This window comes from Cannabis sativa, chromosome X (assembly GCF_029168945.1).
Source record: "Cannabis sativa cultivar Pink pepper isolate KNU-18-1 chromosome X, ASM2916894v1, whole genome shotgun sequence".
Lineage (NCBI taxonomy): Eukaryota > Viridiplantae > Streptophyta > Magnoliopsida > Rosales > Cannabaceae > Cannabis > Cannabis sativa.
Genome location: NC_083610.1, coordinates 2,787,956 through 2,807,057, shown reverse-complemented (window position 1 = coordinate 2,807,057; position 19,102 = coordinate 2,787,956). Strand labels below are relative to the sequence as shown.

Below are 19,102 nucleotides of genomic sequence, written 5' to 3'. Positions count from 1 at the left end.
GAGTTGGTCTAGAAAACAAATGAGGCAATAGACAAGATTAAAGCTCGAATGCTTGCTTCGCAAAGCAGGTAGAAAAGTTATGCAGATCCCAAGCGACGGGATGTTATGTTCCAACCTAGAGACCATATCTTTCTGCGAGTGTCCCCAATGAAAGGAATCAGGCGCTTCGGAAAGAAAGGCAAGTTAAGTCCTCGATTTATTGGACCTTTTGAAATACTTGAAAAGGTTGGGCAGGTTGCTTATCAGTTAGCCTTACCTCTATCATTGTCAGCTGTGCATAATGTATTTCATTTTTCCATGTTGAGGAAATACGTGTCCGATCCTATGCATGTCCTAAGTTATGAGGCATTGGAGTTCCAACCATACCTGTCTTATGATGAACGACCAGTGCTATTGTGTCGGGAATTTGGTTTGACCATTTTGCCCTTGTTGTATATGATTACCTTTATTTTACTTTAAGGGTATACTAGTCTTTTACCATGGGGGTTTTGTCTTTATGTGAGGGTATTAGTAGCTGTAATTGATCTTTTTATATTAATAGGTTAAAGGGTTATATTTTTAGAAAAATAACCTAAAATTGAATGATATCTCACCCTTTCTCTCTTCCCTCTCTCTCGAAGCAGCAAGAACCCAATTTAGGGTTGGATTTTCTTAACCTATTTCAGAGAATTACCTCTGAATAGTGTGTGTGATAAATCAAGGTACCACTCTTAAGAATTTTCTTTTGATTTTCTTCGTAAAGTTCAAGTTGGATTCATATGAAATCTTAGAATTTTAGTTGTTTGTTGTTGAGGACTGTTCAATACTGTAATCTGAGGTTGAGGGGTGAATATGTATTCTGTTTTAAGCTTAATTGGTGATGGTTGTGTTGTTTGAATCAAGTGGGAACTTAAGAGCTCAAGTTTGGTGTAACACCCTAACTAACTTAGGCGTATTACGTGATTTTCAAACATACTGTGCAGCTCGTTACTAATCAACGAGGTTCATGGAAAAACGTGATTAATTAAAATTTTGCTTTTTAATTAAACTTATAAAACAATATTACAAAAGACTCGGGATCCCGATTATAAAATTATTTACAAAAAGTTTTAACTGTTTAACTGTTACATAAAATAAAGGTCGTCTAACGACCAGATACAAAAATCAGCCGTGCTGTCCCGAGGATCGTACGCTCCAGGCCTAACCGCCCCGACATGTACAATCTCATAAGCTCGCTCACGGTCCATCAGCTATAGCCTTGCCTTTACCTACACATAAACGTAAACTGTGAGTCGACAGACTCAGTAAGAAAAGCATAATAATACTCATACATGATTCTAACTGCCGTGTCCAACACGATACTGAGTCCCGCTACTGCCATGTCCAACATGGTACTGAGCCACTACTGCCATGTCCAACATGGTACTGAGTTTTGAACGTTCACAGGGACGGTACTATTGACAAGTATCCTCCTGATCGGTCGAACCGGTCATACTCCGCCGCCGGTCATACTCCAGCCGTACCGACGGATAGGTCAATAGCACGAACCACCAACCAAATGTCACTGATCGGCCGAACCGGTCATACTCCGGCTGCCGTGTCATACTCCACCGTACCGACGTGACAGGTTGGATGGTTCGAAGCCTATATACATAACTAATGTAATCTAATGTGCTTCCCACATGCACGCTAAACATGTAATCTACATATGCATACCGTTATACTAATCTTACCTGATTCCGATTTCGTGTGTGCCACAACCCGACCGGAACTCGTAGCCGAGTGGCGGATTGCGGCTCCTAAACCATAAAAATCACAACGCTATAAGTGACACGCTAAATCACTTCCCGGGGACTTAAACTAGGAACTAAAAGTTTCCCTATCGATAAAAAGCATGGCAATACCCCTAAAAACATAAAAACGAGGAAAAACACGGGTTTTGAAAATTCCCCAACCGGTAGACCGGTGGCCCAACCGGAATTCCGGTTCTGGGAAATTCAGGACCCCCATCCGGAATTCCGGTTGCACAACCGAATTCCGAGTTCTCGCAGGAATTTTTCAAAAATTCCTAATTCAACCAAATCAAACCCAATTTGTTCCAAACCTTCCAGACCTGCTCTAAATACCCCAAAGAACAAATCTAAGGCATCAAACTAACCCAGAATTCACAGATACACAACTTGCCATTATAGCTCAAGCTTTGAGTTCTAAACTCAAGCTTGAGCAATTCCCACAAACATGCATTCAAACAAGCTAGAATCTACTAAAACAAGCATAAATAAGCCTCTGCAAACAATAGAAAACAACCACCACAAACACAGCAACCAATTTCTCCATTTCTTCAAAATCACATCTTTAAGCTTAAAAATTCCAAACCTTGAACAACACAACTAGCATGCATTACAACCTAGATAATCCATTCAAATTAAACATAATTAAGCTTCTGTAAACAACAAATAAACACAGCAACAACATACTCAAATAATCATGCATTTACTCAACTTTTTCATCAAAATCTCAAGAAATTAAAGAAGGAAGAAGGTGAGCTAACCTAGCTTGCAAAGGACCTTAAGAGAAGATGAATTAACAAGCCAAAATCAAAGGAGAAAACCCACTCCTTGCTGCTCAATGCTTGGCCGAAAATGGAAGGGAAAGAAAGAGAGAGTTCTCTTTTTCAAAGTTTTCTAATTTTTTGCTAAGTGTAGAAATGAGAAAAATAAGAGAATAATGCCACTTAAACCATTTCATTTCAGCCACTAAAATAAACAAATAACATTTATTTTTCAAATAAACAAGTCACTAAAAGACAAAAAGTCATTGGGGCAAAAAGACCATTTTGCCCCTCCACACTAAAATCACATAAATCATACTAAAGGGGTATTTTTTGGGAAATTCTAAATTCCCGGCCATTCCCGACATTCCCAATGTCTAAAACCCGTCCCCAAACTACTAACATACTAAGTTGTGATTTCTACTGAGCCAAATGCCGAGTTCCAAAATACCGGGCACCGGAATTACAAAATATGCAAGCTACTGAATAGCATAAATAACAGTATAATAAATTATTTAAATAGCTATAAATAATTTCATAATTAATCATAAACAACTGCTAATTTCCAAATTAACTAAGCGAGCTTTACAACTATCCCCCCCTTAAAAGGATTTCGTCCCCGAAATCTAACCTGAATAACTCAGGATATTGAGCTCTCATATCTGACTCTAGCTCCCAGGTGGCTTCTTCCACCTTACTGTTTCTCCAGAGAACCTTGACCAAAGCTATGGTCTTATTCCGAAGGACTTTATCCTTTCTATCCAGGATCTGCACTGGCTGTTTCTCATAAGTCATGTCTGGCTGTAGCTGAAGACTCTCATAACTGAGTATATGAGAGGGGTCTGAAACGTATTTTCTCAACATCGAGACATGGAATACGTTGTGAACTGCTGATAAGGCTGGAGGCAATGCTAACCGATATGCCACTTGACCTATCTTCTCGAGAATCTCGAAAGGTCCTGTAAATCTAGGGCATAACTTGCCTCTTTTCCCGAAACGTTTAATCCCCTTCATCGGAGATACCCGTAAAAACACATGTTCCCCTACTTGGAACTCAACATCTCTGCGTTTCGGATCTGCGTAACTCTTCTGTCTGCTCTGTGAGGCAAGCATTCTAGCTTTTATCTTCTCTATCGCCTCATTGGTCCGCTGAACTGACTCTGGACCTAGGTATTTCCTCTCCCCAGTCTCATCCCAGTGGATAGGGGATCTACATTTTCTACCGTACAACAGTTCATAGGGAGCCATCCCTATCGTACTCTGATAACTGTTGTTGTAAGAAAATTCTATCAACGGTAGATATTTATTCCATGAGCCTTCAAAGTCCATAACACAGGCTCTCAACATATCCTCCAATATCTGAATTGTCCTTTCGGACTGACCATCTGTCTGAGGATGGAATGCTGTACTGAATTTCAACCTTGTACCCATTGCCCGTTGCAAACTTTGCCAAAATTTGGAGGTGAACTTCGGATCCCTGTCCGAAACTATAGACTTCGGTACCCCGTGAAGTCTTACTATCTCTCTGACGTACAGTTCTGCCAACTGATCCACTGAAAATGTTGTTCTAACCGGCAGAAAATGAGCAGATTTCGTAAATCGATCCACCACTACCCAGATGGAATCAAATAAACCCGTGGTCCTAGGTAACCCGACCACAAAATCCATCGTAATATCCTCCCATTTCCATTCTGGTAGGGTTAGAGGCTGCAACAACCCTGCTGGTCTCTGATGTTCAGCCTTAATCTGCTGACAAGTGAGGCATCTCGATACGAATTCTACCAAATTCTTCTTCATACCGCTCCACCAGAAGTACGGTTTCAAATCTTGGTACATCTTAGTGGTGCCGGGATGGAGAGAATACGGGGTAGAATGAGCCTCCTCAAAGATCTCATTCCTAAGTTCCACACTGTTCGGAACACAAACCCTGGCTTTATACAAAAGCATTCCATTATCTGATACTGAAAAGTCCTTGGCTTGACCAGCCAACACCTCATCTCGGATCTTTACTAACTCCGGATCTGTCATCTGAGCGACTTTTATTCTTTCCAACAAATCAGATTGCAGCGTTAAGTTGTGAAGCTGACCTATCACAAACTCAATGTTGGATCTAACCATATCCTCTGCTAGCTGAGGTGAGATCTGAACCATACTAGCTACTTGCCCGGGACCCTTTCTGCTCAGGGCATCGGCCACTACATTGGCTTTTCCGGGATGATAGAGGATCTCACAATCGTAATCCTTCACTAATTCCAACCAACGCCTTTGTCTCATGTTCAAATCTTTCTGAGTAAAGAAATACTTGAGACTTTTATGGTCGGTATAGATCTCACACTTCTCCCCATAAAGGTAATGCCGCCAAATCTTCAGTGCAAAAACCACTGCGGCCAATTCTAGATCATGAGTCGGGTATCGCTGTTCATAATCCTTTAACTGACGGGAGGCATAAGCGATGACCCGATCGGCTTGCATCAACACACACCCCAAACCCTGTTTGGATGCGTCGCAATAAACTACGAACTTCTCTTTGTCCCTAGGCAAAGCTAGCACTGGAGCGGTAATCAACCTCTGTTTCAGCTCCTGAAAACTAGCTTCGCATTTATCTGACCAGATAAACCGCTGATTCTTCTTTGTAAGCTCGGTTAGGGGCATTGAAATTTTGGAGAACCCTTCCACGAACCTACGGTAATACCCAGCTAAACCCAAGAAGCTTCTGATCTCTGTCACTGTCTTCGATCTCGGCCAATCCCTGACGGATTCAATCTTCCCGGGATCCACCTTGATCCCATCTTTACTCACAATGTGCCCTAGGAAGGACACCTGAGACAACCAGAACTCACATTTCTTGAACTTGGCGTAAAGCTTATGTTCTCGAAGTCGTTGCAGTACCATCTGAAGATGTAACTCATGCTCCTCTTCTGATTGAGAGTACACGAGGATGTCGTCGATAAACACAATCACACAGATATCGAGGAAATCCTTGAATACTCTATTCATCAGGTCCATGAATGCTGCAGGAGCATTGGTTAGTCCGAATGACATAACCAGAAATTCGTAATGTCCATACCTAGTGCGGAAAGCCGTCTTTGGAATGTCCTCCTCTCGGATTCTCAACTGATGATAACCCAAACGGAGATCAATCTTAGAAAAGACCGTCTTCCCCTGAAGCTGATCGAACAAGTCATCGATCCTAGGTAATGGATATTTATTCTTCACTGTTAGCTTGTTCAACTCCCTGTAGTCGATGCACATCCTCATAGATCCATCCTTCTTCTTGACGAACAAAACCGGGGCTCCCCAGGGTGACACACTGGGCCGAATGAACCCTATGTCAAGCAAACCTTGGAGCTGAATCTTTAATTCCTTAAGTTCAGCTGGAGCCATCCTATACGGGGCTTTGGAAACCGGTTCCACCCCTGGTGCCAAGTCAATCACGAAATCAATCTCCCGCTGAGGTGGTAACCCTGGAAGTTCTTCGGGAAAAACATCCAAAAATTCCCGAACCACCTGATGTCTTCTTGCGGAATGGTATCTGGCCGAGTGGTGTCCACCACCACGGCCAGAAACCCTAAGCAACCGCCGTGCAAAAATTCTCTCGCTGACATAGCCGAGATCACCGGGATCTGAGATCCCTGAACCGAACCAACAAATACAAATGGTTCTTCACTTTCCGGTTGGAAGACCACCATCTTCCTTTTACAGTCAATGCTCGCCGAATATTTAGATAGGAAATCCATTCCTAAAATAATATCGAATTCGACTAAACTCATCTCTATCAGATCAGCGCTTAACTCTCTACCATCTATCCTGATTGGCATAGACCTAATCCACCTATTGGAGATAACCAATTCTCCGCCAGGTAACATGGTTCCAAACCCTGATTCATATCTATCATAGGGTCTACCCAATTTACTAAAGACTCTGGCCGCCACATAAGAATGTGTAGCCCCAGAATCAAACAGCACTGAATATAGCGAGTTGTTAAAAGAAAGCTGACCTGTGACTACTGATGGGCTGGCATCTGCATCAGCCTGCGTGATAGCGAACACCCTGGCTGGAGTGGGTATCGCTGGAGCTCTCGGTGCCTCTAGTCGGAGCTGGGGACAATCCCTCTTGAAGTGTCCGGGCATGCCACAATGAAAGCATCCCTGACCTTTGCACTCGCCCCGATGGTGCCTCTTGCAGCTAGGGCACTCGGGATAGGAGAATCGGGTCTTAGTACCACCAGGACGACTCCCTCTGTTCTGGTTCCCCCGGAACCTCTTGTTCTGACTCGAGCCACCGGAAGCAGTGGGTGCCCTCTTCCTCTGGTCAATGGCCGAACCACTACTCCCCCTCCTATAGCCTGATGCAGGAGGGGTAGGAGCCCCGCCACTAACCGGAGTACTGGCTGATTCTGACATGCACCCCACTGCGCCCTCAGCTCGCAGTGCCTTCTTCACCATCTGAGCATAGGTGGTGCTGTCGTCGGTGGTGATCATCAAGTCATGCCTAATCCTGGCATTCAACCCGTCCAGATACTTCTCCTTTTTGCTGAAGTCGGTCGGCACAATTCCCGAGGCTAACCTCGCCAACCGATCAAACTGAGTAGTATACTCAGTGACGCTCATGTTCTCTCGCTGGGTCAGGTGAGCGAACTCTTTCCTCTTGGCGCTTCTGACCGCCTCATTGTAATACTTTGCGTTGAAGAGTTCCTGGAACCTTTCCCAGGTCATGGTGGTGACGTCATGGATCTGAGACACCATGTCCCACCATACCAGGGCATCCTCCTGGAACTGAAATGTGGCGCACACCACTCTATCGTTGCCGGTGACACCCATGAAATTCAGAATCTTGGTGATCACCGTCAGCCATTGCTCTGCTTTCATTACGTCCGGACCTCCCAAGAAAACGGAGGTGCTTGCTTCCGAAACGGCTCATACAAAGGTTCCAATCTATGGGCCGCCACCACTATCTCGGCCTGGGCAGCAAGGGCAGGTGCCACTGGAACTACGGGCACAGGAACTACAGGAGCACCCTGCTGTCTCAACCTCTGAATCTCGAGGTCTTGTTCTTCGATCCGGGCTTGCATCTCCGCAAACCGCAACTCCCAATTCGAGGCTCCCTGATCGGTTGGGGGAGCCTGGGCAGCCTGTGGTGGGTTCTCATCACCCCGACCACGAGCCCTGCCTCGGGGACCTCTACCTCGGCCCCTAGCAGGTGGGGGAAACTGAGCTCCCTGTCCTTGGTTCGACCCTACGGAGTTGCCCTGACTCCTGGTAGTCCGCCTGGCGTCCATCTAGTTAGAACCGCCTGCGAAACCAAGAGTTGGCATATCAGGTCGTATTCAAGGAGAGCTTACTAATGCCGCTTAATTTGGAAATTAAAAACGAAACATGCGCCTATTCTACTATCAGGCTACTAACATGCTTCCTAACAGGCTTTTCTTTTTCATAACTGAATAAAATAAACTACTAAAGCAATAAAGGCTTACTGAACCGTGAACCGAGCTAACTGCTGATGATGATTGTACATGTCGTGACGATCTTCGGAAGACAACCTGGCGGCTCTGATACCAAATTGTAACACCCTAACTAACTTAGGCGTATTACGTGATTTTCAAACATACTGTGCAGCGCGTTGCTAATCAACGAGGTTTATGGAAAAGCGTGATTAATTAAAATTTTGCTTTTTAATTAAACTTATAAAACAATATTACAAAAGACTCGGGATCCCGATTATAAAATTATTTACAAAAAGTTTTAACTGTTTAACTGTTACATAAAATAAAGGTCGTCTAACGACCAGATACAAAAATCAGCCGTGCTGTCCCGAGGATCGTACGCTCCAGGCCTAACCGCCCCGACATGTACAATCTCATAAGCTCGCTCACGGTCCATCAGCTATAGCCTTGCCTTTACCTACACATAAACGTAAACTGTGAGTCGACAGACTCAGTAAGAAAAGCATAATAATACTCATACATGATTCTAACTGCCGTGTCCAACACGATACTGAGTCCCGCTACTGCCATGTCCAACATGGTACTGAGCCACTACTGCCATGTCCAACATGGTACTGAGTTTTGAACGTTCACAGGGACGGTACTATTGACAAGTATCCTCCTGATCGGTCGAACCGGTCATACTCCGCCGCTCGGTCATACTCCACTGTACCGACGGGATAGGTCAATAGCACGGAACCACCAACCAAATGTCACTGATCGGCCGAACCGGCCATACTCCGCCGTCGGTCATACTCCAGCCTGTACCGACGTGACAGGGTTGGATGGTTCGAAGCCTATATACATAACTAATGTAATCTAACAGGCTTCCCACATGCACGCTAAACATGTAATCTACATATGCATACTGTTATACTAATCTTACCTGGATTCCGATTTCAGGTGTGCCGGTCAACCTGACTGGAACTGTAGCTGAGTGGCGGATTACTGGCTCCTAAACCATAAAAATCACAACGCTATAAGTGACACGCTAAATCACTTCCCGGGGACTTAAACTAGGAACTAAAAGTTTCCCTATCGATAAAAAGCATGGCAATACCCCTAAAAACATAAAAACGAGGAAAAACACGGGTTCTGAAAATTCCCCAACCGGTAGACCGGTTGCCCAACCGGAATTCCGGTTCTGGGAAATTCAGGACCCCCATCCGGAATTCCGGTTGCACAACCGGAATTCCGGTTCCTCGCAGGAATTTTTCAAAAATTCCTAACTCAACCAAATCAAACCCAATTTGTTCCAAACCTTCCAGACCTGCTCTAAATACCCCAAAGAACAAATCTAAGGCATCAAACTAACCCAGAATTCACAGATACACAACTTGCCATTAAAGCTCAAGCTTTGAGTTCTAAACTCAAACTTGAGCAATTCCCACAAACATGCATTCAAACAAGCTAGAATCTACTAAAACAAGCATAAATAAGCCTCTGCAAACAATAGAAAACAACCACCACAAACACAGCAACCAATTTCTCCATTTCTTCAAAATCACATTTTTAAGCTTAAAAATTCCAAACCTTGAACAACACAACTAGCATGCATTACAACCTAGATAATCCATTCAAATTAAACATAATTAAGCTTCTGTAAACAACAAATAAACACAGCAACAACATACTCAAATAATCATGCATTTACTCAACTTTTTCATCAAAATCTCAAGAAATTAAAGAAGGAAGAAGGTGAGCTAACCTAGCTTGCAAAGGACCTTAAGAGAAGATGAATTAACAAGCCAAAATCAAAGGAGAAAACCCACTCCTTGCTGCTCAATGCTTGGCCGAAAATGGAAGGGAAAGAAAGAGAGAGTTCTCTTTTTCAAAGTTTTCTAATTTTTTGCTAAGTGTAGAAATGAGAAAAATAAGAGAATAATGCCACTTAAACCATTTCATTTCAGCCACTAAAATAAACAAATAACATTTATTTTTCAAATAAACAAGTCACTAAAAGACAAAAAGTCAATGGGCAAAAAGACCATTTTGCCCCTTCACACTAAAATCACATAAATCATACTAAAGGGGTATTTTTGGGAAATTCTAAATTCCCGGCCATTCCCGACATTCCCAATGTCTAAAACCCGTCCCCAAACTACTAACATACTAAGTTGTGATTTCTACTGAGCCAAACGCCGAGTTCCAAAATACCGGGCACCGGAATTACAAAATATGCAAGCTACTGAATAGCATAAATAACAGTATAATAAATTATTTAAATAGCTATAAATAATTTCATAATTAATCATAAACAACTGCTAATTTCCAAATTAACTAATCGAGCTTTACATTTGGGCTTGATTTGAATTAAATGGATCGATTTTTTTTGTTCCCAGCTCAGAACCGGTACACTGGTTCTAGGAAACCTCTAGCAAACCGGTCGACTGGTTGGTACCCAAGAATTGGGGTTCCGGTTGGGACTTTTTCTCGAGCCCTAGTTTTTCCTGTTTTTGCGTAATTTAGGGTGTTAGCATCCTTTTTATTGATAGGGTTATTCTCAGTTTTGATTTTAAATCCCTGATAAGTGTTTTAGCGTGTCTCTCATCAAATTCTGAATGTTATGGTTTACGGCCCTGTAAAGCGTCGAGCTGTTTTTCAACTCAGGCTGACTGGCACAATTGAGCACGGAACGAGGTAAGATAGCATAAGAATGTATATATGAATGTATGCTTGTTTTGTATGTTTGCACTACTAGCGCTAATATGAATGTGATTTAAGAGTGTTAGTATAGTGTGACATATTAGTATGGCTACAGTGTTACCAACACGAGTACCAGGGTGTACGTCGTGCATGTGGTACAACACTTAGTAGTTTCTGGGAGTACAATTATGGCTCTACCAACACAAGTACAGGGTTGGTACTTTAGTGCATTTGGTACAGAGGTCGTACATCCCTTAAGAACGTTCTTATCCATTTGGTGAGCTTAATTATTGAGCTCAGGGCGGCTTAATCACAAAGCCGGCATCGCATTACTTATATATATGTTTTGCATATCTTACTGAGTTTGTTGACTCATCAGTTTGCTACCTTGTGTATGTAAAGGAAAAGCAAAGCTGGAGGAATAGTGAGATAGAGCTCGGCAATGATTGTACATATCGCGGCAGTGCAACCTGGAGGGTTTCGGTCTTTTAGTATTTTGAGTCTGTGTTTTGAAGTTGCATGTTCGCGAGTCAGAAAAAAAAATATTATATGTACATATTAGTAAAATACTTTTAAACTGTATTTTGATACTCGAGATCCCGACCCATATAAGTGTAAAGTTATAATATAATCAAGTTATCTTTTGGGTTTAAAAATATTTAAATACGGGCATTACAATGGGGGTCCAAGTTTCTCGACGATGTGGGTGGCGATGGTGGTCAGAGGTGAATATTTGAGAAAGAAGGGTTGTGATGGTGCTGATCTCTTGGTGCCGAGAAGAAAGGGGGGCCTATGGTGGTGTTCGGGTTAGGGGCGAAGAACCAATGGTGGTGATGTGGGTGGCAATGGTGGTGTTGGGGTTTCGGGTGAAAATTCAAGAGAGAGAGTTACAAAGTGAGGCTAGAGAGGGTCTGAATGTCTTGATGAGATTAAGGAGGGTTTTATTTTATTAGCCCCATTCCCGACAGTTTTGAACTGTCGGTGAAAGAATGGGCCACGGTTTAAAATCGTGGCCAATACTTTGCCGGACGGTTCTAAATCGTCATGAATAGTGCTTTATTTTTTTTTTAAAAAAAAAATTCTCCGCACTTATAAACCATCGTCTAATTTATACGAGTGTTAAATACTGTCGTCTATAGTATATTATAGGCAACGGTTTTCAACACTCAGATAATTTTTTTAGCGACGGTTCCAAAAAAAAGCGTTTTTGGGACCGTCAAGAATTCTGCCAATAACAATGCTCTTTTATTAACTGATAAAATGTTCAAGCTCACAGAGTTAATTTGCACGTTTTCAAAATTAAATCACCCACATCACTACAAAAAATCTTATTTTTAGTCAAAATATGACTAAAAGTGAAAAAATTATAACTAATTATAAATCATCATTGTGATTAAAAAATCTGTGGCTAAAGGTATTAGTCACAAAAATTACAATTTGTTGCGACTAAATATATTTTATATTTTTATTTACAATACTTATTGTGACTAAAACTAAATTAGTGACAACTTGTATCTAAATACTATGTTTTAGTCACGAGTAACTTTTTGTTGTAACTAAAAATCACATTTAGTCACGAAAAATTTATATTGTGACTAAAAAGTTATCACTAAATATAATTTTTTTTTCGTAGTACATTTTAATGATGTTATTGAAAGTAGATAAAAAAATATATGATGACTGCAAACACTATATAAGTTGGAAGGAATGATGAATAAATTTTTGTGGAAGTCAAGTTCTAATAATTAGTCACGCGAGTTAAATGTCTTGAAAAAGACTTTATAAGCATGAACACAATGGTGGATTAGGATTTCGATTGTCACTTAGGAGATTTTAGTTTATCTATGTTAGGTAAGCAAGCTTAGCATTTGGTGTCTAACGAATCATACAAAAATAAATTCCTCAAAACACAACCCAAAGCCAAACTTCTTTTTTAAACTAACAACATAAAAGAATCTAGGGCTTTACCTTAGTCTTCCTTTCAATCCTTCCTCAAAAACAAGCTAAAACCCTTGTTGAATTGCTAAAGTTTGCTCTAAAAATCTGCTTGGTTCCTTGATTCCTACTAAGCCAAGAGGAAGAGAGGCAAAGGGAGGAGAGATGAACTTAATTTTTGTGTCTATCTCGATTCTTAAATTAAAAATTTCATCTTAATCCACTAAGGATAATAAAATAAAAACGCCATTACTTCACTGCTAAGTAAACTCTAAATTTAGGAGTAAAATAGTCTTAACCAATTACCTTAAAAGAATCTCAATATTATAACTATACATAAATTTTGTTTCACTAATTCTAAGATACTAAACTGTATCTATGTGACACTATTGGCTAAAACGTCAATTCTACTGTTACTCGGCATAAAATACAAAAATACCTAAATTTAAAAATAACTTACATAGTGTAAAGACCGCTTAGTTTAAATTTAGAAATTAACAGATAATTAGAGTTTAATTATAAAAATTATTTATTGATATTTAAATAATTATTTATGTTGATTTATTTGAATTCTGAATGCATTTTTATGTCATATAGTGAAATTTCATAATTTTGCATTTTCGGTGCCCGGCAACATGGAACACGGTGTATAGCTCAGTAGAATCATAAATTAGTATTTTAATCTAGCGGAGCGTAATTGTTGACATTAGGAATGTTGGAAATGGTTGGGAATTTAGAGTGTTCCCAAAATACCTTTTAGTGCTGTTAAATCCTTTTAGTATGGGAGGGACAAAATGGTCATTTTTCCGCATAAGCCTTTGTCCTTTAGTGGACTTAATATTTTGTGATTATGTGATTTATGTTATGTTTATTTGGCTGAAGAAAATAATTAAATATCAGTTTGTCACTCTTTTTACAAAATTGGAAAAACCTAAAGAAAGAAGCAAAAACCAATTTTTTTTTCTCTCTAGCTCTCTCTCTCTTTCGGCCCTCTTTGAGCAGCAAGGACTTGGGGTTTTTCTTTGTAATTCAAGTAGGATTTTCATCAAGGTTCTAAGTTGAATCCAAGCTCTAGGTAAGGTTCTTACCTCCTATTTTCATGTTTTCTTGAATTGTAAGAAAATAATGTTTGCATGCCTTGAAGTTGTTCTTGCTGTGGTTGTTGTAGTTGTTTATTGTTGAATTCAAAGGCTTGATTATGAGTTTTCATGTTGATTTATGCTTAATTTAGTGGCTGTTATGTTGTTGGAGCAAGCATTGGAGTTTTGAACTCAAGCTTGGCTCATTAGCGTCAAGTTTAGTTTCTGTAAATGTTGTTTGTGTTTGGGGATGTTTTCTGCAGTTATATTATGATTATTTAAGGTAATTTAAACAGGTTTCGATAGCTAATTAGTTGGATGAGCAAGCTTTTGAGTTTTTAAACTCAAGCTTGACTCATCAATGGCAATTTTTGTATTTGTGCATGAAGCTTTGTTTTATTACTTTGGAAATATTCTTTGGGATGTATAGAGCAGGTCTGGAAAGTTTGGGGAGGATTGGGGTTGAATTGGTTGAGATATGGAATTCTTAGTGTTTCCTGCACTGAACTGGAATTCTGGTTCAGAGAGGCCTGTAGGAACTGGAATTCCGGTTGGCTTCTAGGATTTCCTCCAAAAATCGGAATTCCAGTTGAGGAACTGGTCTACCGGTTGGGGCAAATTTGGGAACCCTAGTTCTACCCATTTTTGTGCTGTTTAGGGTATTGCCATGCTATTTATCGATAGGGAAACTTTTAGTTTCTAGTTTAAATCCCTGGGAAGTGATTTAGCGTGTCACTTATCAGTGTTGTGATTATTATGATTTAGGAGCCTGTAATTCGCCGAGTAGATTGTTCCACTCAGGTTGACCGGCACACCTGAATTCAGAATCGAGGTAAGATTAGTATAATATCTTGCATATGCTTATACTTGTTTAGCGTACATGTCAGTTGCCATCAGATTAACATATTAGATATATGTTAGGCAAATTTTATATAGCCGTCAGATTAGCATATCAGGGCAACAGTGAGGTGTACATAGAGTTGCACCGAGATGCCAACAGATATATGCTAGGCTATCAGATAGTATGGATTAACTGCTACCACATCGATACGACTAGAGTACCGAGTATAGGCTGGATTCGCGGTTAATCATACTTCGTCATGGACGTCCCATATTCAGTTATGGTTATGGTCAGGTGTATGGGCGGTTGATTATAATCCGGAATTTAGTATGTTTATTATATTATGATTTTCTTACTGAGTCTGTCGACTCACAGTGCTATGTTTATGTGTAGGTAAAGGCAAGGCCAAAGCTGAGGAACCGTGAGGACGAGCAAATGAAGATTGTACATGTCGGGGCGGTTAGGCCTGGAGCGTACGATTCTCAGGACAACAGTGCTTTTGTAGTTAGTCGCTAGGTGACAAATATTTGGTATTGAATAGTAAACTTTTGTAAAGTATTTTGCAAACGGGATCTTGAAATATTTTGTATGTAATATTATAAGTTTTAATTAAATAGCAAAATTTTAATTAATCACGATTTTCATTAACTTCGTTGATTAGCAACGAGCTGCACAGTACGTTGAAAATCACGTCAACACGCCTATGCTAGTTAGGGTGTTACACATAGCACACTTGGAATCTAATAAAATCTTTATAATTGAAAAATTATCTCATTAATATCTATTTTGACATAGATTTTATTTTCTACTAATGCATGTACGTATAATTATAAATAATTATTAAATTACTCATACTATGCTAATTTCCATTATTTAATTATGCAGTCTAGCCAAACCAAAAAAAAAAAGATAAGTAGTGGTCAAGTTCAGGAAAAAAGGATAAGTAGTGGTCAAGATTTGCCCATAAATATCTAAGAAAAAGTAAAACATGAAATTATAGAGACTGAAAGCAATGCCCACAAAAATAATATAGACTGAAAGCAATGTTCGATGCATATACATAAGACTGAAAAAGCAACGTTCCATGCATACCTATATATAAAAGTCATATATATACATAATAATGTTCCATGAATATAGATCATATTACCATCCACTAACAAGTTAGAATAATAAAAAAAGTTACCTTGTATTTAATTCCATAATAATATCTTTTGATTTTTTTATTATTATTATTTGACTATACCTAATTGTACATATCTATTACTTTCTAAAATTTTAAATTGTTAAAAATTTTCTCTGTTAAAGATTTATAAAACATTCAAGAAATATATAAATCACAGATCTAAATATATTCCTAAAAGTTCTTTAATATAGAAAACCCTAAATCATAAATCTATAGAACCTTTGCTAAATTAAAGAAAAAGAAGATGACAAAAGACGAGCGGAAGCACTAACCTGAAGCCATTATTAGAGATTACAGGGAAGGCTTTGATCTTCCAAGAATACACTATTTTTTAAAGTATTTTTTCTGATGGAGAAGGAGAGAATACAGAAAACCTAGTATTTCTTGGAGACCACTACCTATTTATAGAGTCATCTTAGAATGAGTTTTGGGTATTTATAATTTGGCGTCTCAACAAATTATAAATTAACTTATGGTATCTACACATTATTTTTATACAATTTAATACCCTTTTAATACCCATATATATATACATGATAATGTTCCATGAATATAGATCATATTACCATCCACTAACAAGTTAGAATAATAAGAAAAGTTACCTTGTACTTGGTTCCATAATAATATCTTTGATTTTTTTTTTATTATTTGACTATACCTAATTGTACATCTATTGCTTTCTAGAATTTTAAATTGTTGAAAATTTTCTCATTACAAGAAAAAATATGAAGGATTACAATGAGATACATAAAATATATAGAAATATATTACATCAAGATTACAAAATAATAAAAGAAGAATAAGAATAAAAACACTCAAGAACACACAATAACCTTAATCAAGGCTCAAGTAACCTCATGTCTTAGGATGAATATATTCGAATATATTCTGACAAAATTCTAACCATACAACTAGTAGTTTCAACTTAATGTAACAATTATAATGATCATTATAATTTATAGAATATTTTTCCCTCTCATATGAATAAGAATAATTATCATAAAGTCCTTAGTTATTACCAATTGTAAAGTGGGCGCGTGTTAGTATTAATTAGGTGATCTGGAGAGAAATCTGAGCTGTTAGAAAAACTCCTAACATTCAAAAACATATACAATTGATACGCTGAAAAGAAAAATAGTAATTGGTCACAAGTTACCAGTTTTTTCAACTTTGGTCAATTTTTCTCCAAAGTGTTGCAAATCACTCCCAATCGATTTTGAACTATTTATACACTTTGTAAATGAATAAATCAATTATACAACAACTACATTATCAATAGCTATCATTTATTCACTCATAAACAACTAATAATATCTTTTACTAATTTAAGAGTGATAATGTAGATAGAAGAATTATACAATTTTATGATCATCATTTCTCAAGAATTTGCAAATTCTTTTTTATGGTTGTATTACAATATTATAACATCATATTGTATGTTACTATTAGACAAACACATTATTTTGTCACGCTTAATTATTTTTCCCTTAATTATAAATATTATATTATATAAATAATATAATATAAGTATATATGAATTAGTATATACATAATTTCAAATATATATATATATATACTTAAGAGTATCTATCACATGTTAGTATCTTAAACTTGATGTATACTTAATACCTAATAGTATTTATTATTTGTTAGTATGTATATAGAAATTAAAGTATTGCATGACCATTTAAATTTAAATGATTGATGTTTCTCATTTTTTTTTACTCATAAAATCAGCATTGTAGATTGTTTGGATTGTTGATTTACATGTATGGTTGGTTTTGGCTTATTATTTTTTTACAGTACAAGTTCATTATTTTAACTATATATGTGTTGTACCTAATTTATGTTTGATAGAAATGAAAAGTTACGAAAAAAAAAATAATCTATACTTCTTCTTCATGATGATACTTTTCTATCAACTTTTACAATAATCATTTTAAATGTGGGATAAGATAGGTACTAGTAGGTAAAGCTTATTACTATATAAGTTTTCATCAACAAGTTCATCAATAACAAAGTGTCTCTATAATAAATATTTTGTAAGAAGATATATAGTAGAGTGAACTAAAAATTAATTAAAGATCAATATGGAAGGCAAAACTATGGTTATTGTGAGTGTTCTGTTAGTGAGCCTTGTTTTGGGACAAATTCAAGTTGAGGCGAAGAGTTGTTGTCCAACAACCACTGCTAGAAATATCTACAATGCATGTTGTTTAACGGGAGACTCCAGAAAATTTTGTGGATCGATCAGCGGATGCAAAATTATTTCTGGGAATACATGTCCCGACCCTTATCACCATGACATTCTCGAAAACAATGGTAATTAAAATAAACAAACTCATTTAATTATTGTTTACACTAATAATTTATTATTGATTAGTTAACATCATTTAAATTTGACTCATTTAACTAAGGTGGTGATTATGTCAATGAATACTGTAAGTTGGGGTGTACATCCTCTCTGTGCGATCCCTTAACCACTCTCCAAGACTCTGGTAATTAAACCTTTATTATTATTATTATTATTATTATTATGCTTATTTTTTACTATTATTCTAATTATATGCAACTTAATTATTTCGGTGACTAACTAGATGCAAGTGAGGTTGTGAAGGAAGCTGTTGAAAAATGTACCAAGGCATGTTTTGCTATTTACACTAAGGGTTCCATTGCTGCTACTCCAGTTGAAATTGCTATGAAGGAGTAATATTTGTCATCTAAGGGGTGTCGTCTTTTCTTGGCTTTCAATAATTGTCATATATAATGTGACAAAAATATGCTAGACTTGTCTAATGCTATCTAGCTACTTGTATTTAAGGTGTTTCCGGTTTGTATGTGTCGTAGAAGATTGTCGATCCTAGATTGTATATTCGTCTACTTGTTGTTATCCAAATTAATAAAGACTAATTAATATGTGTCCTTTTTTAATCTTCTTCTCAATTATTTTGGTTAGTTTCTATTTATATTCCACACGTCGTATAAATTTCAGTCTCATCTTATTTAATTTCAAAATCTTTTCCCTATCACATTGTTGATCGGTTTGGCCTCAAAAATGGTACCACTATGTGACCCACTCTTCAAAGTGTTTATTAATTTTGAGATGTTGGAAGAATATATATATTTTTTTATCATCAAGATGACCGAAAGAAAAAAAAAAAAAAGTTAATTCTTTTGTAGTTAATTTGTTGACAAATTAGTTATTGAACTTAAAATTCAAACAAATTAAAATTTAATATACTAACAAATTTTATAGATTGTAATTATTTTTAATTTAATTTTTAAAAGCTATCATGTAATATTTTAAATCGGTCTATTTTTAATGAGAATTTTTGTTAGATTTCAAATAAAAAATATATAAGAAAGCTAAATAATATATATTACAAACAAAATTGACTATACT

General features: G+C 37.7%; 1 protein-coding gene across 1 annotated transcript; it reads left to right on the top strand.

Moving 5' to 3' along the window:
• Window positions 1–17,550: 17,550 nt before the first annotated feature.
• Window positions 17,551–18,630, top strand: LOC133032669 (thionin-2.2-like). Its single transcript, XM_061106789.1, has 3 exons — window positions 17,551–18,021; window positions 18,117–18,197; window positions 18,297–18,630. Exons 1-3 carry the CDS (start codon window positions 17,790–17,792, stop codon window positions 18,407–18,409), a joined length of 426 nt encoding a protein of 141 aa, XP_060962772.1. The 5' UTR covers window positions 17,551–17,789; the 3' UTR covers window positions 18,410–18,630.
• Window positions 18,631–19,102: the final 472 nt, after the last annotated feature.

Bases quoted from the DNA above. Each gene is read 5' to 3' on its own strand.
- LOC133032669 (XM_061106789.1), top strand. From the start codon at position 17,790: ATGGAAGGCAAAACTATGGTTATTGTGAGTGTTCTGTTAGTGAGCCTT. The intron at 18,022-18,116 runs GTAATTAAAATA...CATTTAACTAAG, and splicing joins TGACATTCTCGAAAACAATG to GTGGTGATTATGTCAATGAA. The intron at 18,198-18,296 runs GTAATTAAACCT...GTGACTAACTAG, and splicing joins AACCACTCTCCAAGACTCTG to ATGCAAGTGAGGTTGTGAAG.